Source organism: Chiloscyllium plagiosum, unplaced genomic scaffold (genome assembly GCF_037043375.1).
Source record: "Chiloscyllium plagiosum isolate Xiang-an unplaced genomic scaffold, Cpla_swu_hap1 HiC_scaffold_7, whole genome shotgun sequence".
Lineage (NCBI taxonomy): Eukaryota > Metazoa > Chordata > Chondrichthyes > Orectolobiformes > Hemiscylliidae > Chiloscyllium > Chiloscyllium plagiosum.
The window spans coordinates 57,307,471-57,330,149 of record NW_028270145.1 but is presented as its reverse complement, the minus strand read 5'-3'; the positions used below and the strand labels follow the sequence as shown (position 1 = coordinate 57,330,149).

The 22,679-nt window shown below is 40.0% G+C and overlaps 1 protein-coding gene across 6 annotated transcripts in view; it reads left to right on the top strand.

Annotated features, from left to right (window-relative positions):
- The window catches only part of LOC122551591 (tRNA N(3)-cytidine methyltransferase METTL2), a 48,968-nt gene that overhangs the window by 7,940 nt on the left and 18,349 nt on the right, over window positions 1-22,679 (top strand). For 5 of the 6 annotated variants that reach the window (XR_015757687.1, XM_043693721.2, XM_043693722.2 and 2 more), the window contains 3 exons: window positions 2,568-2,617; window positions 14,547-14,607; window positions 14,973-15,115. Coding sequence is in view for 4 of the 6 variants with exons in the window: in XM_043693721.2 (XP_043549656.2) it covers window positions 2,568-2,617; window positions 14,547-14,607; window positions 14,973-15,115 (254 nt within the window). In the remaining 2 variants the exon portion in view is untranslated. Of the gene's footprint in view, window positions 1-2,567; window positions 2,618-14,546; window positions 14,608-14,972; window positions 15,116-19,445; window positions 19,648-22,679 lie in introns of all 6 variants that reach the window. The other variant, XR_006312142.2, reaches the window with a different exon arrangement.

Here is a 22,679-nt window from a genome sequence, read left to right as displayed (position 1 = left end):
TGATTCTTAATGTGAAGTGAAAGTTACCATTGTACCAGAGAGTCATCGACTGCTCTCTCATTAAAGAGGGATATTTGGTCGTCAGTTTAACCTGAAGGTCGTCACACCTCGGGCAGTGGGCGAAGTTGAGACAACAGGGCCTTCTTGCTCATCTCAGCTAGTATTGGGGGGTTGGTGACATAAATGCCATCATGCTGTTAGGAATGGTATTCCATGGTTTTGGCCCAGCAACAGTCAAGGAATGGTGATATAGCTTTAGAGGCAAACTTACAGGTTTCATGTCCCTATGTTTATGCTGCACTTGTCCTTCTAATTGGGAGGTCATGGGTTTAGAAAATGCTGTCAAAAGGACCTGGGTGAGTTGCTGCAGTGCATAATGTAGATTGTACACAATGCTGCAAATATGCATTGGTTGTGAAAAGAGTGAATGTTGAAGGTGGTGATTATGGTGCCATTCACAAAGGCTGCTTAGTCCTGGATGATATTGAGCTTCTTGGATGCTGTTGGAGCTGCGCACCCAAACAAGTTTAGAGTATTTCATCAAATCCCTGACATAGGTGGTAGACTGGTACTGGAGAGTCAGAAGGTGACTCACTTGCTGCACAGTCAGACCCTCTAACCTGCTCTTGTATTCCTGTGACTAGTCCAGTTCAATTTCTGGTCAGTAGTAATCCTCAGCATGTTGGAGTTTCAGTGATGATGATGCCATTGAGCGTCAAAGGGGCGATGGTTATATTTTCCCTTGTTGGAGATGGTCATTGCTATTCATCAGGCCAAGCCTGGAATTTGTCCAGGTCTTGCTGCATATGTACAGTTTGCTTCAGAATCTGAGGAGTTGTGAGTGGTGCCGAATATTATGCAGTTATCAGTAAACATCTCCAATTCTGACCTTATGATGGAGGGGATGTCATTGGTGAGGCAGCTGAAGATGGTGAGGCGTAGGACGTTACTTAGGGTCACTTATGGTGCAGTGATAGTATCCCCATCTTTGAGCCTGAGATTAATTTCCACGTGCTCCAGTGGTATGTAATAATATCTCAGAATAGGTTGACTAGAATTTTTTTTATATCGTGAGGAGCTAATGCAGAGAAGTTCTGGAACTCCAGAAAGTACAATCATCATCACAAGGACTCTGACTCCACAGCTGTCTGTGACAAGGAGTTCCAAAGAAACTCAACCCACTGAGAAGAAATTCCTCCTCCTCTCAGGCTTAAATTGATGCCCTTTATCAGTGGAGAATTTACCCAATTTCTTAACATCTCCAGTATTACTACTGATCCTTGATGCTGTTGTTGGTCGAAAGCTACCTTGATATCACAGGCAGTAATTATCACCTCACCTCTGGTCCAGGCATGGTTAAAAGATCTGAACTTCAAAGATGTATTGAGAATTCACTGATGGGACGTTAACTAGCTGGTTTGGATTTATTCTACTTTGTGGACAGGACACACCTGGCTAGTCTTCCATATTTCTTGGTAGATACCAGTGTTGTATCTGTACAAAAACAGCCTGACTCATGTTGCAAATAGTTCTGAAGCACTGATCTTTAGTACTATTTGTTGGAATGTTGTCGGGGCCAGTAACTTGTGCGACACACCTGTGCCTTCTGTTTCTTGATATCAGTGGAATGAATTGTTCCTTGATATCAGTGGAGTGAATCATATTGATTGAAGACTTGGCTTCCCCATCTTTGAGAGTGGGCAGTTGTGGAGAATTAGTTGTTTAACTGTGTATTACAATTCATGGCTGGATGTGGCTAGACTGCAGAGGTTGGATCTGATCCATTGCCTGTGGGATTGCTTGGCCTTTACTGTTATTGACTGTTGTGTGCTATTGTTCCTATAAATAAAAAAAGCCAATGTTTTAAAATTAATGTTGTGACCTTTACTCTCCTGATGTACTAATGTCGTTGACTCGTGATTCTGCAAGCTTCAGAAGCTCTCTGGTAGTTTATTTGATCATTGATTCTTCATGTCCGAATGTCACTATGTTGCCAAAAATAATTCTGTGCTCACTTCTCTTTCACAAAATTACTTATCAGTGTTGGTCACTGGAATAGTTACAGTGGATGTCCATTAGCTCAGTTGACTGAACAGCTGGTTTATAATGCTGAGGTTGCCATGAAGGTCCCACCTTCACAGCCTTGTCCCTCATGAAGCGTGATGCTTCGCAGGTTAAACTCTCCATTAGCTGTTGCTGTCTATTATGACAGCAGCGCTATGACCGTCTGGGACTATCGCAGTTACTCTTACTTTTCTATAATGCACACATATTTTATATATGCAGATACATGTAGCATTGAAAAGTAGTGTTTTAGCCAGTCTGCTGCCAAAAGGTGCGAGACGTGTTGCTGTAGGCCCTGCTTTCCTGCCTGAAACACATTGTCAAACCATGGATTAGGGATTGAGTCTAAAGTATGTGGTATTCAGTCTTCACCTACTGAACTATAAAGTTTGAAGTTTATTTCAGAATCATACAAATGCTACTTGAACTTTGCTTTAATAATATGACATTAAAATAAGCTTATTTTAATAATGAAAATTTGTACTTGATTTTGATATCCTCAGGTTGGATGTGGTGCTGGGAACAGTGTTTTTCCTGTTCTGGATGAAATTTGGTAAGTAAAGCATGGATATTAAGTCTAAAACGATAGAACTAAATTTTTGATTATGATAGAGAGTTAAGCTGATATAAAGTATTTCATTAACAATAATTCAAATATTACTTCACTTAAGCATAAATTCATGTATAAAGTAATTTGATATAACTGCCTTTACAAAGCAGTTATTTATGAAAAAATTAACTTGCGTTAGGAAGCAAAAGCAAAATGTGTGTGTGTGTGCAAATCACTTCATGAAACAGTTAACTGTCAGCTAGAAGATTTGGAATAGATTTATTTGATTGAGGAAAATTTAATTTTCCTCTGGCTTTTGTTGAGTGCAAGAATAATTTGGTGCCATTAATTACATAGTTACTTTTGTGACAGGACCAGAAAGGTTTGCTAGAGGATGGCAGACTTGATCTTTACTTTCCACCTTGTTCCCTCAAGAAAGAAAATGAGGTTAAACCAGTAAATTATCAGCCACTTGCTCATTTTTCAGTTGCTCGTGAATTGCTGAAGTCCATAATACAGGAAAAAAATCTCAACAGTTGGAAGAAAAAAAGTCCTAAGTTATTCTGGGCTGCTAGAATTAATTTCTAAACAGCAGGCCTTTTGATCAAGACAAAAATATTCTTGAAAAGAAATTTTTTTAAAAATGCTGTGGATTCTGTTGAATTCTGAAATGGATTTCATAAGGTATCATATCAGAGAATCAAGGTAAAGGTAGTGCTATGTGAAATTAGGAATGTGACTATATGCATAAGAAACAAAAGTAAGATAATTTAAAAATAAAGGACAGGCGCAAAAGAAAATGCTCCAATTAATGGCAAATGTTGTTCTCTGCTGTCTCGCATCTTCACATTTCTGCTCATGGGAACAGTTGCTATGTGTACTCTGTGCAGTACCTCATGATTTTGAATACCTCAATCAAAACATACATTGCCTTCTCTCAATGAGAACAACCCCAGCTTTTCCAATCCATGTAATTCAAATCCCTCATCCATGGGATCACTCTTATAAATCTTTTTGCACTTACTGTAAAGATGACACGCTCTTCTCAAAGCTCATTAAACAGAATTGGGCACACCGCTCCAGTTGAAGCTGAACCATTGTTTTATAATCGTTTGCCATAACTTCTTTGCATTTTTACTCTCGTTCTCCCTTCACACTGAGTTAGAACGCCATGCAGGATTCTAAACAACTTTCTGAATCTGCCTTGTCATATGGACAAATAGCAACCCCAGATCACACTGCTTTTGAGCTTGTTTAAAATGATACTTTTTAATCGCACTTTATCACTTGTCCTGCTTCCCTCCAAATGTTTGGAAGTTTTTCTGTATGAATTTCCATTCTGCCACAGGCCCATGTGTCTCACCAGTCTGTCTAAGACCTTTTATTGTCCTCCACACAACTACTATGCTTTCACGTTTTGTGTCATTTGCAAATGTTGAAGCTCTGCCTTGTACACCTGAGTCTAAAAGATTAACATATCTCGAAAATCAGTGATCCTGATGCTAACCACTGAGGAATCTCATTGCGTATCTTCCTGCATTATGAAAAGCAACTGCTCACCTATACTTTTAGATTAGATTCCCTACAGCATGGAGACAGGCCCTTCGGCCCAACAAGTCCACACCGACCCTCTGAAGAGTAACCCACCCAGCCCCATTCTCCTACATTTACTCCTGACTAATGTACCTAACACTATGGACAATTTAACATGGCCAATTCACCTGACCTGCACACCTTTGGACTGAGAGACGAAACCCACTCAGACACATGGAGAATGTGCAAACTCCACACAGTCGCCCAAAGCTGGAATCAAACCCAGTTGTCTGGTGCTGTGAGGCAGCATTGCTAACCACTCAGCCACCGTGCCGCTGCAATTTTGGTGTATTATTTTGTTTCCTGTCAATCAGCCAACTTTGGAATGTTTGCCTTTTAATTCTGTGGACTCAAACTTGCTAGCAAGCTCATTGTGACGCTTTGTGTTGTAGAGCAAAACTTTTATTAACGGGCACCAATGGGACCAAGAGTGTGTCAGTTGATCAAATATTCTGTTGAAGTATTGTGGAACTCTTGATCATATTTAATGTGTGTTTTTAGAGTAATAGTCATAGTCATAGAGATGTACAGCATGGAAACAGACCCTTAAGTCCAACCCATCCATGCTGGCCAGATATCCCAACCCAATCTAGTTCCACCTGCCAGCATCCGGCCTATATCCCTCCAAACCCTTCCTATTCATATACCCATCCAAATGCCTCTTAAATGTTGCAATTGTACCAGCCTCCACCACTTCCTCTGGTAGCTCATTCCATACAAGTGCCACCCTCTGTGTGAAAAAGTTGCCCCTTTGGTCTCTTTTATATCTTTCCCCTCTCACCCTAAACCTATGCCCTCTAGTTCTGGCAACATCCTTGTAAATCTTTTCTGAACCCTTTCAAGTTTCACAACATCTTTTCTGATAGGAAGGAGACCAGAATTGCATGCAATATTCCAACAGTGGCCTAACCATGTCCTGTACAGCCGCAGCTCCTGTACTCAATACTCTGACCAATAAAGGAAAGCATACCAAGCGCCGCCTTCACTATCCCATCTACCTGCGATTCCACTTTCAAGGAGCTATAAACCTGCACTCCAAGGTCTCTTTGTTCAGCAACACTCCCTAGGACCTTACATTAAGTGTATAAGGCCTGCTAAGATTTGCTTTCCCAAAATGCAGCACCTCTCATTTATCTGAATTAAACTCAATCTGCCACCCAATGGCCCATCTGGTCAAGATCCTGTTGTAATCTGAGATAACCCTCTTCGCTATCCACTATACCTTCAATTTTGGTGTCGTCTGCAAACTTACTAACTATACCTCTTATGCTCAGTCCACATCATTTATGTAAATGACAAAAAGTAGAGGGCCCAGCACCGATCCTTGTGGTACTCCACTGGTCACAGACCTCCAGTCTGAAAAACAACCCTCCACCACCACCACCCTCTGTCTTCTATCTTTGAGCCAGTTCTGTATCCAAATGGCTAGTTCTCTCTGTATTCCATGAGATCTAACCTTGCTAATCAGTCTCCCATGGGGAACCTTTTCGAACATCTTACTGAAGTCCATATAGATCACATGTACTGCTCTGCCCTCATCAATCCTCTTTGTTACTTTCTCAAAAAACTCAATCAAGTTTGAGAGACATGATTTCCCACGCACAAAGCCATGTTGGCTATCCCTAATCAGTCCTTGCCTTTCCAAATACATGTACATCCTGTCCCTCAGGATTCCCTCCAGCAACCTGCCCACCACCGACGTCAGGCTCACTGGTCTATAGTTCCATCCTCCTTTAGCATGTTAGCCAACCTCCAGTCTTCCGGCACCTCACCTGTGACTATCGATGATACAAATATCTCAGCAAGAGGCCCTTAAGTAATAGAAGTGTATACATCACCGTTATAAATTGTTTACAGCATAAATCACTTAAATAATAATGCAAGTTTGCCTTCAGTGAAACTTACCGACAGAAAGCCTCCTCACTCTCACCCTCAACTGACTACTCAGACATCGCGGTAGATCACAATAATAAAGTAAACCTCCAGTATTTAGTTTCTGCTGCCAGTCTCTGGTGTCTGTATTCCTTCACGTTCAGTGTCTCTTTGAAGTAAGATAAAATGTGAAACTTATATTTTTTAAATTCTATATGAAAAAAAGGAAAACGTCTATAAATTAGTTGGAATTCCTATTTACTCCTAAATTATGGAACGTGCAGAAAAGAAAAGTTTCATCACTAAATAAATAAATATCATCAAAAATGTTACTGACATATCTCTTATTTTGTTATATTTCTCATTATAATGTAATATCGTTGCAGACCTGATATAAGTTGCCAACCGATTTACTTGATATCCAGTATTCATGGCACGTATATCCATCTATGTATACAGTACTGACAGAAGTGTCAGTCTTCCTTAGAATGAATTTTTATTACACTTGTAACAAGCCTATACCATTTGGTGTTGCATGCATAAAATGTGTCTAATGGAAGTGACTTGCTAACTACCAAGTCAGTTGTTTCACTCTATGATAGGAGAGGATTCCTTTACTACTATAGGCATAACTCTGGCCATAAAATTTGCTAATCCAAATTTTATTCAGATGTATCATAAATACTGCTTCCACAAGTCAAGATATTTTGCAAGATGGATTTCTAGGGATAAAATGTTTGGATACAAAATGTATTTGTGTGTTTTCAATGTTTACGTATTTATTTGGTATTTTTTGGCCATATTTATAGCACCATAACCTAGTAGAGGATGTTATACCCATTAACATTTTTCAGTTGTTGTATCTGAAGCAGAAAAAAAAATTGCTTTCTTAGCTTCAGCTTCCTCCCTTTGGGAAATGGAGTTGTGGTGTTGTGTAGGAGATCCCCAAGTGCGGAAGCGCATACTCTATACATATAGTTGCGTTCCCAGCTGATGGTAATAATGGATATATCAGATCCCCAAATTAGTTTTGATATTTTTGCAATTTGTTATCCATGTTGGCCAGTCGCTAAACACATTCATAAGAGGCTGCTATTGTACTTTTTAACAAAGACTCAACTTTATTACACACTCAGTTAAAAAATTCCATTACATTCAAACATTGAAAAGATCATATTGGAAATATCAGAAATAAGGATTCCACTCTTCAACTCTCAACAAATACTTTACAGATGCTCAGTCCTGAGTGTAGGGTCACCTTGTTAAGTTAGCATAGCTATACTGGTTTCTTCCTACAAACTTCTCCATTAACTCAAGGATATCTTCAAGAAACTTGGGAGTCCAGATAAATAGATCTTTAAAATGTCACCAAAAGATGCAGCATGGGCAGCACGGTGGCACAGTGGTTAGCACTGCTGCCTCACAGCACCAAAGACCTGGGTTCAATTCCTGCCTCAGGCGACTGTGTGTGGAGTTTGCACATTCTCCCCGTGTCTCGTGGGTTTTCTCCGGTTTTCTCTCACAGTCCAAAAATGTGCAGGTCAGGTGAATTAGCCATGCTAAATTGCCTGTAGTGTTAGGCGAAGGGGTAAATGTAGGGGAATGGGTCTGGCTGGGTTGCGCTTCGGTGGGTCGGTGTGGACTTGTTGGGCCGAAGGGCCTGTTTCCAAACTGTAAGTAATTTAATCTAATCTAATCTATTCTAATCAAATAATCGAGAAAGCTAATGGAATGCTGGCCTTTATATCTAGAGGGCTGAAGTTTAGAATGCAGAGGTTTTGATGCAGTTGTACAAAACCCTGGTTTAATTCCAGTTGGAGTGCTGAGAATAGATTTGGGGTATCATTCCTGAGGAAGGATATATTGGCCTTTGGGGAGGGAGTACAATGTAGGTTCATAGAAATAATATCTGGACATTAGTTCAGCTATGAGGAGCAATTATGCAAATTAGGCCTAAACAGAACTTAGAGGGCGATCTGATCGAAGACTTCAGGATAATAGCAGAAAAAGACAGGGTAGATAAAGGTAAACTATTTTCGCTGGTTGGAGATTTGAAAACTAGGGATAGTCTAAAAATTAGGACCAGACCTTTCACGAGGGAAGTTAGGAAGCACTTCTACACATACTAGGTGATGAAGGTTTGAAACTCTTTTGTAATCAGTAGTTGATGCTAAATCAGTTGTTAATTTTAAGCCTGATATTAAAAGTATTTTATTAAGCAAAGATACTAAGGGATATGGACCAAAGGCAGGCATATGAAGTTAGGTCACAGATCAAGCATGATCTCATTGAATGGCAGAACTGGCTCAAGGAGCTGAATGGCCTAGTCCTGTTCCGATGTTTAGTCGATGTCTCTAGAAGAGAACCTTAACAAAAAGCTAACACAGCTCAATTGCTTCTTAACATGCGCATTAAATTGCGTTGAACAGCTGTGGAGAATGCCGCCTTCTTTGCTACAGCTTTTCTGTGCCTTACTTCATTCATGGTTTCTTTTCTTCTGCCCTGACTCTTTTGGGAGACTGCTAAACTATACTGTTCCTCCTCCGTGCCTTTTTTCTCTTTGAATGATCTGTTTGTGTTTCTGAAAAAAAAATCTACCCACTCACTAATCTTTTAGATGATCAGTCTTTCTAGCAGAAAACTTGCTTCTATCTACCTGATTCATAGGATGCCTTGTTGCTGTGCAACAGCCCAATTTTTTTTTTCACTTTTTTACTACTTTTTATTCTAAACCTCCATTTTTTTCATGCGCAGCTATACAGGCAATAAATGCAGGCCAGTCAATGACACTTGCATCCCACAAGTGAATACAAAAAACCCAGAACTATTCATCTCAAAGGTGTTTTTAAATGCCTCATTTAAGTCATGCAAAAAATTCCCAATGTGTGACCACTCTTGGAACTCAAAAATTAAACTTTCTTAAGGCACACAATATAGAAATGCAAAAGAACTTAAAGTTGTGCATGGCTCTGTCCATTTGTATAATCCAAGTTTCCAATAATTATGAGAGACTATAGCAGCAATGCTGAGATAGATGCCTTGGAGTAATCTAGGACATGGAGATAGAATTGGATATTAGAGAAAAGTGTCAGTGTATTGTCTGTTGAATCCACTGGCTGAATCTTTGGAGAATTTGACCCGGAGAGACCTTGCAAGTTCTATTGCCATATCTTAGTAAACTTGCCTCATTCATTACCTCCCATACCTCTCTGGCATCTTTCATGCCCAACTTCTACCATATTTTACCATGTACTGTTCCTGCAGCAACTTGCACTCAGTAATATCCCAGAATTGACTTGCATCCCTTGCATTCATGCCATTGTTAAAAAGCTATTGTGTACCTGAACAAACACTGTTAGGCCGGAGCTGTCCTGCACAGTCGCTGAGATTTGCCTCAGACATAGTAGATGAGGAAATCGGCACCCCACATTGCAGAAAGGGAGATCCTTCTGGATGGGTCATGTCAGCACTCCTCCCCAAGAACCAACAGTGGAGGCTACAAGACTGGACCATTGTCTGCCTGTTCTGGGATTTGCACCCAGGTTAAAGCAGATTCAATCATCTGGGGAATGCCTGACACTGTAAGAAGAAAGCCAGTGCCTTCCTCTATTCTGCTACAGTGCATTCTCTCCAGTATGTCACATTAACTCTATCTCTGTTACATTACCACTTATTTTCCTTGACTTGACAGCCTGCTGACAACTCTAACAAACCTCCTAGCTTTGTGTCTGTACTAAATGACATGCTCAAGCAGTAATATGAACAGTAATCTATGGCTGAGGGGGAGAAAATGCAAAAACGCAAGGCAATGCATGACAGGGATGCTGTGAGCATCTGGGTGGTCTCAGAATGAGTGAGCACTATGAAAACAAAGAATCCAGAGGTGTATCCAAGCCATGGACCAGGTATGTGTCCCTCTGCACGCAGTGTCCTTGTTAGCATTCCAATGATCATTTCATTTGAAGCCTGAGGTGCAGCATTGAACTGCAGAAGTATCCTGTGGATCGGAGAGCTGTTAAACGCTGATGCATAGTGGAAGTCAGTATCTGTGGACATTGAGTGCATTTGGCCTTGCAGCACATGCTGAAATGTTGGTGCATGGTTTCCAGAGTGGAAGTCATAGAGATGTACTGGAAGGAAACAGACCCTTTGGTCCAACCCGTCCATGCCAACCAGATATCCCAACCCAATCTAGTCCCACATGCCAGCACCCGGCCCATATCCCTCCAAACCCGTCCTATTCATATACCCATCCAAATGCCTTTTAAATGTTGCAATTGTACTAGCCTCCACCACTTCCTCTGGCAGCTCATTCCATACACGTACCACCCTCTGTGTGAAAAAGTTGCCCCTTACGTCTCTTTTATATCTTGCCCCTCTCACCCTAAACCTTTGCCCTCTAGTTCTGGACTTCCCCCAACCCCAGCGAAAAGATTTTGTCTTTTTATGTATCCACACCCCTCATGATATTGTAAACCTCTATAAGGTCACCCCTCAGCCTCCAGGGAAAACAGCCCGAGCCTGTTCAGCCTCTCCCAATAGCTCAACTCCTTCAACTCTGGCAAAATCCTCGTAAATCTTTTCTGAACCCTTTCAAGTTTCACAACATTTTTGCAATAGGAAGGAGACCAGCAATGCACACAATATTTCAACAGTGGCCTAACCAATGTCCTGTACAGCTGCAACATAACCTCCCAACTCCTGTACTCAATACTCTGAACAATAAACGCAAGCATACCAAATGCCTTCTTCGCTATCCTAAGTACCTGCAACTTCACTTTCAGGGAGCTATGAACCTGTGCTCCCAGGTCTCTTTTTTTCAGCAACACTCCCTAGGACCTTACCATTAAGTGTATAAGTCCTGCTAAGATTTGCTTTCCAAAAATGCAGCACCTCACATTTATCTGAATTAAACTCCATCTGTCACTTCTCAGCCCATTGGCCCATCTGGTCCAGATCCTGTTGTCATCTGAGGTAACCCTCTTCGCTGTCCACTACACCTCCAATTGTGGTGTCATCTACTAACTATACCTCTTATGCTCGCATCCAAATCATTTATATAAATGATGAAAAGTCGTGGACCCAGCACCAATCCTTGTGGAACTCTACTAGTCACAGGTCTCCAGTCTGAAAAACAACTCCCTCGGACCTTACCATTAAGTGTATAAGTCCTGCTAAGATTTGCTTTCCAAAAATGCAGCACCTCACATTTATCTGAATTAAACTCCATCTGCCACTTCTCAGCCCATTGGCCCATCTGGTCCAGATCCTGTTGTCTTCTACATTTGAGCCAGTTCTGTATCCAAATGGCTAGTTCTCCCTGTATTCCATGAGATCTAACCTTGCTAACCAGTCTCCTATGGGGACCCTTGTCAAACGTCTTACTGAAGTCCATATAGATCACATCCACCGCTCTGCACTCGACAGTCCTCTTAGTTCCTTCTTCAAAAGAAAATCAAGTGTGAAAGACTTGATTTCCCATGCACAAAGCCATGTTGACTATCCCTAATCAGTCTTTGCCTTTCCAAGTACATGTCCATCCTGTCCCTCAGGATTCCCTCCAACAACTTGCCCACCACTGACGTCGGGCTCACTGGTCCATAGTTCCCTGGCTTGTCCTTACCACCTTTCTTAAATAGTGGCACCACGTTAGTCAACCTATAGTATTCTGGCACCTCACCTGTGAATATCGATGATAGAAATATTTCAGTAAGAGGCCCAGCAATCACTTCCCTAGCTTCCCACAAAGTTCCAGGGAAATCTGATCAGGTCCTGGGGATTTATAATCTTTTATGCATTTCAAGACATCCAGCACTTCCTCCTCTGTAATATGGACATTTTTCAAGATGTCACCATCTATTTCCCTACATTCAGTATCTTCCATGTCCTTTTCCACAGTAAATCCTGATGCAAAATGGTAAATAGTAAATCCTGATGCAAAATTTAGTATCTGCCCCATCTTTGAGGGGCCTTATTCTCTCCCTAGTTACCCTTTTGTCCTTAATGTGTTTGTAAAAACCCTTTGGATTCTTCTTAACTTTATTTGCCAAAGCTATCTCATGTCCCCTTTTTGCCCTTCTGATTCACTCTTATGTATACTCCTACTGCCTTTATACTCTTCTAAGGATTCACTCGATCTATCTTGTCTATACCTGACATATGCTTCCTTCTTTTTCTTAACCAAATCTTCAATTTCTTTAGTCATCCAGCATTCTCTACACCTACCAGTCTTTCCTTTCAGTCATTCAGATCAATCAGTGAGTTGAATCTCCAGATGCTGGCTCTGGTTTCCTTGTTGGGTTTTCATGATGTTTAGCTTGTTCGGTGCATTTGGTAAGACAGGAGGCTGAATATTAATGAGGTGAGCTGTGCTGTTAACATGGTATTGAACAAGCACTAATCTCCGTTAATTGGCATCTTGCTTCTGTCAAGCAAGAAGTTTGGGACACTACTTGCAAAAAAGTGTAAAAGGTGGCATAATTTGCAACTGATGCTAATATGGGCCTCACTGCACTGGTTATCCAATTTAGACTCCCCTTAGACGACATCACTCTCAGACTTACAGGAATCCCCGCATTGTTTCTGTTGTTTTTAATGCACTATGTGTGAACTTACTTTCAACTTTGAAATTATAACCTTCATACCTGTGGTGTGGGGAAAATCACCAGTCTTGGAGTCAGAGTCTGGATTCATTGACAGAGTTTATTGCATAAGAAAACACCGGAGCTCCAGAGAGAGAAATACACCAACAGCACAGAAGTCAGCTGCGAGTCTTCTCTTGACCCGGAGCACATGTTGAGAAATTTTTATACATATTGTGATACAATACGTCAGTAATGAGATTATTGTCTTTGTAACATGGTTTGTTTGTAGTAATCGTTACAGAATCACTGATAGTTTTGATACAGTCTTTCAGTCCCAGCACAGCTTTTGTAAATTTCCGTGCAGTCATTGTCAGTTCCAGTGTAAACAATGTCAGTTTCAATATCTGCATGGAATGGGTGCTAGTAATGGGCGCTAATCACCCTTTCTGAGAAGGGCAATTACTGCAGCCCTGGCCGTTAACATTTCGTACTGAGTCTGTATCAAGTTGTTAGCATTTCTGTAAGAGGTGCTGGCTGGACCCAGACATTTCAGCAAGCAGTATTCGTTACTCGGGTACTCCCCCACCTGCCTTAAACTAATCAAGTGCATTGTGCTCGCATTCTGGTGACCTCGGGCAGTGTCTGTATCTGCTCTGCTGTTTCTCTCAGTGTTGTGATCCGACGGCCATCTGATGAAGGGCGTTTACCCGAAACATCGATTTTCCTGCTCCTCGAATGCTGCCTGACCTGTGCTTTTCCAGCACCACTCTAATCCATGCCATCTTATGTGTCAAGTTGGTCAACTGTTGGCTCAGTGGCCATCTTGTGTGTCCATGTGCCTCATGTCACCCTGCCCCATGCCATCTCCCTCTTCATCTGTTTCAGGTTTTTTTTAGTACCTGCTTGGAAAACTGTCCTGGATTGTGTTTGCCTTAACAATTGTATTGCACTTATTTCATTTCCTTTGCTATATGACATGTGGCCTCAGTATAAAACTTCTGACATTTTTGTTTACGGCACTGAGTTTTTGTAAAGGCTGTAAGAGTATTATGTGTTTATTATATGCACGTTTTCATGGTAAACATTTATGGCTGAGGGATAAAAAGGTTTGTCTCGAATCACACGAGGCGTATAACCTTTAAGAACCCAGGAGGTGTATTTTATTAAATATTTAATAGTACAACAAGAGTGATATCACCATTTTTTGCATTTCAGTTATTTTGAAGTATGTTCCTTGTGCAGCAAGAAGCCATAGTTGGGAAAAGCTAATTTTAATAAGATAGTTAAATTTTGGAACTCTATTTTGTGGTGAAATCACACCTTCGAATATGAGTTAGTGGAGTCAGTTAGCGCACATACATTGCGAACACAACACCAGAGAATTTAAATAAAAGGTTAGTAGAGCTCTCTGGGTAAATAAGTTAGTACTTTGCCTATCGCAGAGATACTGCTGCTTCTCCATCAGATTATAGTTCTTGTCCCTGATCAACTGATCCATAAATTATTTTTAAGCCCTTCATCCCTTCCTGCTATTTTCTTTGGAATAACTATCATTATCCTAATCAGAGGATAGGTGGATATCCTATTTCTCAGATCTTTACCTTAGTTGCTGCAAGCCAAGGTACTGTAAAGGAGCCAGACTGACATTTCTTCCATGATGCCAACTTGCAATCTTTAGGGAATTGTAGATTTAAACTTTCATCATAATAACTTCATAGCGATTTGGAATTTTGTACCTTGAAAAATGCCTTGAAAAATTTTCCTCTAATTTTCGTTGGTTTAATGATTACATGTTGCATAATTGTTTAGCATACAGATGAAAACTGTGGAATGATAGTGAAGGAAATGAAAAGATTTAATATTTTTCTCTCTGTTCACTGCAGCAATCCCAGACCATTCCTTTATTGCTGTGACTTCTCAGAGTGTGCAGTAGAGCTGGTGAAGGTACAAATCTGATTTTCGGTTTTTTTGTATAATTTTATAAATCACCTTGCTTTCACTTTCAATAACAATTGTAGTTAGTCAAATATACTGTAATTCTACACTGGAACGTTATGATCATGGTTACAGATTTTTTTAAGTTAAGTAAATCATTATTTGTATTTTTAGTAAAAGAAAACTGGCAAATGTAAAACAGATTAAGTTAATTTTGTATGTTTGGAACAGACAATACAAAAAAAATTGTGCCTTATGTATGTTTCTCTGGATTCTAATCGCACTATCGTATGAAATACCAGTTTGATAAATTACAAATATTTATATCTGAATAATTAGCTGTTTTAGCCTTTGTTTGTCTCATTGCTTTGTAGTCTCACCCCTCATACAATCCAACCCGATGTTATGCCTTTGTTCACGATCTGTGCAATGAAGCAGGCGCCACTTACCCGTTTCCTGATGGAAGTATTGATATCATTCTTCTTGTATTTGTGCTTTCTTCTATTCACCCAAAGAGGTAGGTAAAGATGAAGGGCCACGACAAAGATCTTCAGCTCATTGATCATCTGAGTTTATTTCATTCAAAATTAGGCTGAAACATAGAATTTCATTTCACATCAATTATTGCTTCAAAAAGCAGAGAAGACTTAAGAAAAATGTTTTGAATAAATAGTTTTAAAAAATAATTTGTAAGCTATTATGCATTGGTACACTTATTTGCAAGCTGAAACTGAACTCCTGAAGATACCTTTTAAAAAAAAAAGATCCAGCAAATGATCCAGCAAATGTACAAAGGTACTGTTTTTTTTGTGTATGCTGTACAGGATGACATGTGACAGCAGTTGAAATAATGATTATGTGATTTGGACAAAAGCCAGAATGAGAACAAAGCCTTGGTATTGGACAGTATTTTAGTAGATTTAAAATGAAACGATAAATGACCAAAACCATTTTAGCAGTATAAATCTGAGTACTATTCATCTGCACTACTGTAGAATCTTGAGGAAATCTACGGCTTTTACAATATGGCCATCCATAGTCAAAGTCCTGTATTTATCTTTTTTCCATAACTAGAAATCAAATACAGAAGTATAATAAATAATACTTTATCAATATGACAAAATCAATGAGATCACAAAGGTCAATTAAAGCTGCTAAGAAATGGCTTTTAAAATTGAAAATGTTAGTAATCAATCTAATCTAAATGTCATTCTTGACATTAAATTTACACTGAATTCATTTTTCGTGCTTTTGAGCATGGTATCAATCTAAAGGCATAATTGAATTTCAAATTCATCTGTGATTTTTCTGTACCACGGTTGGATCCCAGAAACAGACATGCCTCTTTTTTATTAAAAGATTGCTATTATCTAGTGTTTTTAGAGCTTTTATTCATGCTGGTAGCTTTGAACAAGCAGAAGAAAAATTTAAAGAAGCTTTTATTTTATTTATTCATGGAACATGGGTGTTGCTGGCTGGCCAGCATCAAATTGTTATCACACCCTGAAAATTTTCTGCCATAGTTGAACAGTCTTTATCTGCCACAAGCTCCTTCAGATCTATAAATATATGTCTGCAACCAAATTACAGTTTTACAATTTACTTTCAGTTTCTGCATTTAATGCACGACTGTTTACTGATTGTTTCCTCCTGTCGCTTTCATTTAAACAGCCAAAAATTCAATAAATATGATGTTTTGGTTTTCATATTTCAACTTAAGATATGTTGTTGTAAAAGAACCATTTTAAAAAGATACTGAGATTTTGATGGTACTCATTTAAAGGACTTAACATGATAATGTGCATGTTGACCATGGTTTACTAAAAAAAACCAATGATATACATATGTTGAATTTTGTAGTCGAACATAAATAATAGATTGTGGTGGCGGGAGGAAGAGAAAAGAGTAACAACAATAAATGAAACAAATTGTGATGTGTTTTTTTTTAACAGCTTAGCAGTTTTGTAAAGTCAAATTATGGGTGTTTGAAAAATATCACAAATAATTGAGTCATAATAGCAAATCTCTATTTCTTATGATGTCTGTTTTTTTTAATACAAGTTTTATATTACTATGCAGATATTTTGATGTTCTCAAAAATGAAGTATATTGTGACAGTTAAGAATATCAGTGAAATGATATTGACAGAAGAATCTGGCTTTTGAATTATGCCTCGTGATACTGATCAATTTGCTTTTTGGGAATATATTTACTGTTCCTTTCTGGTATTCTTGCTGTCTGTCAAGAAATTCCAAGATGGAACTATTATATGATGAAAGATTTTGAGTTTAAGTGGCTATATGAAAGCTTTTAATGTTTTTTGCATATTATGTTAAGTCTATTGCTTTGCCTTTTTTCATGTTTCATGTAAAGTAATAGATAGTAGCAGTGGAGCTGCTCTAGCCTTCACATCATAGAATGTGAATAAAGCAGAAAATGTTTTCTTCTGAAGTAGTTTCTTTCTTCCTTTTCCATCTTGCTCCTTTGTGATCTACGCTTTATGCATTACCTCAGAGTTTCTTTGTCATCACTGTCTAAGCCATTCTTTGTAAGTGTCTCCATATAATATTTCTTGCGTTGTTTATGAGAATGGGTGCATTGTGAGCTCTTGCTTGCAGAACAGCCTGCCTCTGGCTCCCCATTTAGCACAATGGGAAGAGTGCATGTTTTTTTAGATTTAGAGAGACGGTATGGATCAGCACAGGCTTGGAGGGCTGAAGGGCTTGTTCCTGCTCTGTAATGTTCTTTGTTATTTTTACTAGTCCAACCAATCCATGCATCCCAATATAAATTGATTGTTTTACCCGGTTCCAAATATGGCCAATCATATGTTTTCTGTATATTAGACTTGAAATAAAAGATCCATTAACCAGCTTTCTTTAATGAACACAAAATTATCGATGTATTATAAACAAAACTTATTCAATGAAAATGCAAAACAGATTAGCAGTTTGTAATATGCAAAAATGAATGTTTGCCCCCTCTAAATAACCCAAACCATACCCACACTATGGGAAAAAGCTGATATATCTCTGAAAAGATTCAGAGTAAAAAACACTTTTGGCCAATAATACTTAGTTCTCAAAGGAAGAGAAATGATACGGTTTGGAATGTTCATAGGCTACAGTTCCGGCACATGTAGATGGGTCCCTAGATATGTGCACTTTCTTCTGGGGTCTTGGCATATGCTGCTTGCTCAGGAAGTAGTCTTGAGATTTCTGGATTTGCTTCATCTGAGCAATCTGGTTTCACATTGGAATGCACAAGTAGAGTGTTTCAGAAATAGGAGAGAGATGAGCAGAATAGCCTTTTCCTCAACTGGCAACCAAGTTATCGTCAAGAAAAACACTTCTCATATATGACAGCTGTAAAACCTTGGCATGTTATTTGTAAGAAGTACATCTAAGCAAATAGCTGAGGCCACGTATTCTGAGAAAAGAATTACAAGTTGTTTTTTCATTGATCTTCTTTTGAAAATAAAATCAAGGTATCTCCACAAACTTGAAATAGATCCATTTTTTTCTCAAACTTTCATAAGTCCTCAAATTTTAAATGTGAACTTTCACAGTGTATTCAAAACAAAGTTGATGTTTGAAGTGCACAGGTAATGTTACCCATTAAATTAAAGATTGGCAGCACTTTCTCCCTGCACTGCTGATCTCTAGTTACTGTAGAAGCCAAGAGAAAAGTACCACTATTCTCAAATTTAGGATGTAAAGCATTAACCAGGAAATTCTGATTCTTTTTAACTACGCCTGTGTTCTGTTTTGGTCACCTCATAACATGGACTATGAACCAAGTAGAAGTAGGCTATTTGGCCCCTTGAACTTTTTATTCCACTAAATAACTTCTGTTTGGGGACTAAACTCCATATCCCAACCAACAAGAAATAAACTTTGACTTCTCTGTTAGTTAATATTGATGTACTTACCTTGCCTATTCACTTACCTTGCCTCCCCTGCTGTCTGGGTAATTGTGTTCCAAAGTCTTATGACCCACTGAGAGAAAAATAAATCGCTTCATTTCTGTTGGCGACCCCATATTTTCAAACTCTGTCCCTAGTCCTAATCTCCCCCCGATAGGAAATATTCATTCAGCGTCCAACCTGTCAAGTCCCTTCAGGAACTTAAACAAAAACAGAAATTGCAGAAGAAATTCAGCAGGCCTGGCAGCATCTGTGGAGAGAAAGCAGAGTTAATATTTTGAGTCCCTTGATGCATCTTCAGAATTGCTAGCTAGAAAAAGGTGGTAATTATGCTAATGACGGTGTGGGAGGGGAGGAGTTACTGGGTAGGTGGAGATGGAGCCCAAAGCGGGGGAGAGGGCAACATGCAGAAAAACAGATGGGTCATAGTAAGCCAGAAAAGGAGCAAAGTTTACAGTGGGGACTATAAGTTGATGAAAATGGGTTATCTGTGCTGAAAACAGCCCATATAGTGTTACAGCTTCAAATGTACATGGAAGGAGGTGTGAGAAGAAGGCCCTAGAATTATTGAACTCTATATTGAGTCTTGAAAGATGCAGGGTTCCCAAGCTGAACAAAAGATGATGATCTTCCAGCTTGCCCTGAGCCTTGTTGGACGCTGCAGCAAGCCCGTGACAAAAATGTTGCCAGAGTGCACGGTAGTGTATTGAAGTGGTAGGCAACTAAAAGCTCGGGATAAGTTTTACATTATGCAAACATACATTATTCAGTTTGTGTTTCATCACTTTAATATACAGGGGGCCATGTTGTGAGCAACTGCTTTCTCTCTACTGATGCTGCTACTCCTGCTGAGTTTCTCGAGCAATTTCTGTTTATGTTTGGATTTTCATCATCTAAAGTTCTTGTTTTTTTTTCTCTTCAGGCTATTGCAAGTTTCAGTAAGCTCTAAACTTCAATGGATACAGGCCCTGTTCAATGTCTCACCACTGTATGAGCACCTCTATCCTAGGTATCAATTAAAAACCGAAATTACTGGAAAAATTCAGCACATCCGGCAGCATCTGTGGAGAGAAAGAGCTAACGTTTCGGGTCCAGTGACCCTCCTTCAGAATGGAGCCAGTCAAGTGAGCCGCCTTCTGAACTGTTTCAAATTAATTTATATCATTTTTAACATAAGGAGAGCGTGGTTGCAAATTGTTTTCCAGATGTGGTATCAACATTGCTCTTTAGAACTTTAGCAAAGCACCCTATCTTTATAGAGGAGAAAGTGAGGTCTGCAGATGCTGGAGATCAGAGCTGAAAATGTGTTGCTGGAGAAGCGCAGCAGGTCAGGCAGCATCCAGGGAACAGGAGAATCAACGTTTAGGGCATAAGCCCTTCTTCAGGCAAGGACTCAGTAGAGATGCAAAAATGTGTTCAATTCATCTGTCAAGTGTTTACTTTCCATTATTAATTTCCCAGACACGCATTAGAAAACCAGCACTCATTTGATTTATTCTTTTTTCTGTTGCAAACTCTTACTTTCTTTTTATATTTCCTTATAGCTTTCTCTTGTCCTCTGATTTCTTTGTCCTTATAAGTATTCTAATTATTCTGTGTTGTTCTATATATCCTGGCCTATCTTCGGACATCCCACTCAGCTTTATGGAAATATGTTTTCTCCCTCAGTTTGTACTAACTTTAACTCCTCAGTTAGCCACAGATGATGTCTCCTTTTGTTAGAATCCTTCTTACTCGATGGAATGTATTGTACTGGGTATTCAGAAATACAGGGTGACGGCTGTATCCGTGGAGTTGGTTTCCACGGTTCCAGTACTCGCGGTTTACCATGGCCCGAACATATAACAGTGAACATTTGGGGAACAAAGGGCTGCCAGGAAGGTAAATTGCCCATTTACGTGAATGGATTCGCTCCTGTCTGCAGTTTCAGGCTTCCGCTGTAGGTCTTGGAACACATTCCCTGCGGGCTGGGGGTCGACTGTATCTCTTTTGGTGTCTGTCCCTGCAGCTTTACTGAGCTATCCCTTAACCTAATTTCCCAGTTCACTTCACCAAACTTCACCAGATTGCTCTTAAATCATTTTTTTTAAATAATCTTAGATCGATTCTTCTTGCTGTCAAACTGAATGTGCAATTCGATCATTTCATAATAATTACTACCTAGGGGTGCCTTCACTATTATGTCATAAATTTATCTTGTCTCATTGCACATTGCCAGACCTAGTATAGCCTGTTCGTTGGCTCTTAAAAGTGCTGCTGAGGGGATCCAAGATGGCGGCGACCCAGTAAGACTGAGTCTATAGTGCTCCTCCCAAGACTTGGGCACAGTGGGTCACCTATCCCCTACCAAGCTCACCAAATCATTTATAAATCATTTATAATAGTTTAGTAACTCAATTAGTTGTGTAATATTACATTTAAGCAACTTTATCCTAAGTTAAAATGACTAAAGGGAAGGGAGCCCGCAGCTCTCAGCAAGCAGGAACCCCTCCCCCACACTCTCCAGCTGCAGCAGAGGCGTCCACAGCCGCCCCGGGGGACTTACCTACAGTAGCAAGCCTTGCAGAAATGCTTTCCAAGCTTGACTCGAAGATCGATGCCTTTATCGTCGAATCCAGGAATCGTTGGGAGTCGCTCTCGGCCGCGCTGCAGAAGCACGACCGTGAAATTGAAGAAATTCAACGCCGAGTCGGAGGGGCGGAGCTAAAGGCCGCGACCTCGGAGACAACCGCTCAATCGGCCGTGGATCAGGTCCGGACTCTCGAGCAGCGAGTCCGGACCTTGGAAAATCATATTGACGACCTCGATAATCGAGGTCGTCGAAAAAATATTCGTTTGCTGGGCCTTCCCGAACAGGAAGAGGAAGGCCAGCTTACAGCATTCCTGGAGCAGTGGCTGCCACAACTTTTAAATCTGCAAGCTGGATCAGGCCAGGTAAGGGTGGAATGGGCCTACCGGGTAGCAATACGCGGGCCCGGCTCGAACCAGCGCCCACGCCCGGTCCTGTTCCGGCTGCAGAGCTACAGGGAGAGGCAGATACTCCTAGAAGCCTCTAGAAATCTCGGAAAAGACCCCCAAGCTATGATCTACAAAGGATCCAAGATCATGCTATTTCAGGACTTTTCCCCGGCTCTGGTTCGAAAGAGGAAGGTATTCGACGAGGCGAAGAAGCGTTTAAGGGACTTAAATGTACAGTACTCCTTACGCTACCCAGCGATGTTACGCTTTAACCATGAAGGATCTGTATATAACTTTGGATCACCAGAAAAGGCTAAGGAATTCTTGGACTCTCTTAGATAAACTGTAGGACATAATGGATGTTGGTCTGCCTTCCCCCCCCGTTTTGGTTTATATCCCCTCCCTTTTTTTTTCTTACCTTATTGCTTAATATTATTATGGGGGGTGGGGAGAGGGATTTGATTTTCTCCCCCCCCCCCCCCCCCTTGGAGTTGTTTTCTGTTATTATTTTATGTATATATGAGGGGTGTATGTATATGTGTGTGTGTGTGTGTATGTATGTATATATATATATGTATGTGTATGTATATATATGTATATATAAGCTGGGGGATTTGGTTAATGTTGGTGGGGGGAGGTGGTTACCTTATTCGATTTTACCTCTGTCTTTAGGAGCGGGGTTGTTTTTCCCTTCGTTATTTTGTATTATCATATTTAATTATTATTTGTTGAACTGGTAATTTTATAGTTATATGTTTATATATGGTATTAACATTACCAAATATACCCAGGTGTTGGTAGGGGTGGGGGTGAGGTGCTCACTGTTAACTCTAGCTTTGTATTATATTTGAATTTTCCTCATTTTATTGAGGAGTGCCTGGGTCAAGGGTGGGGCATTGGTTGGGAGAGGATATGAGGGATTTTTGGAGAGGAAGTGATGCCCCCTGGGAACAAGGGGGAAAGTCTCCACTTAGATACGTTTTATATCTTTTTTATTTAGAAATAGTTTTTTACTGTATTGTTGTGGGTGTATTAAAGAGGGTTTATTTTTGTAAATTTTACATGTTCCATGCTCGGGATGTTCTGGATAGGGTCCCCCCTCCCGAGGGGTCTCTGATTGGCCCAGAGGATTATGGTTGATCAATCGGTTAAGTGGTGCACCTGGAATGTCAAGGGGAGTAATTCGCCACTTAAAAGG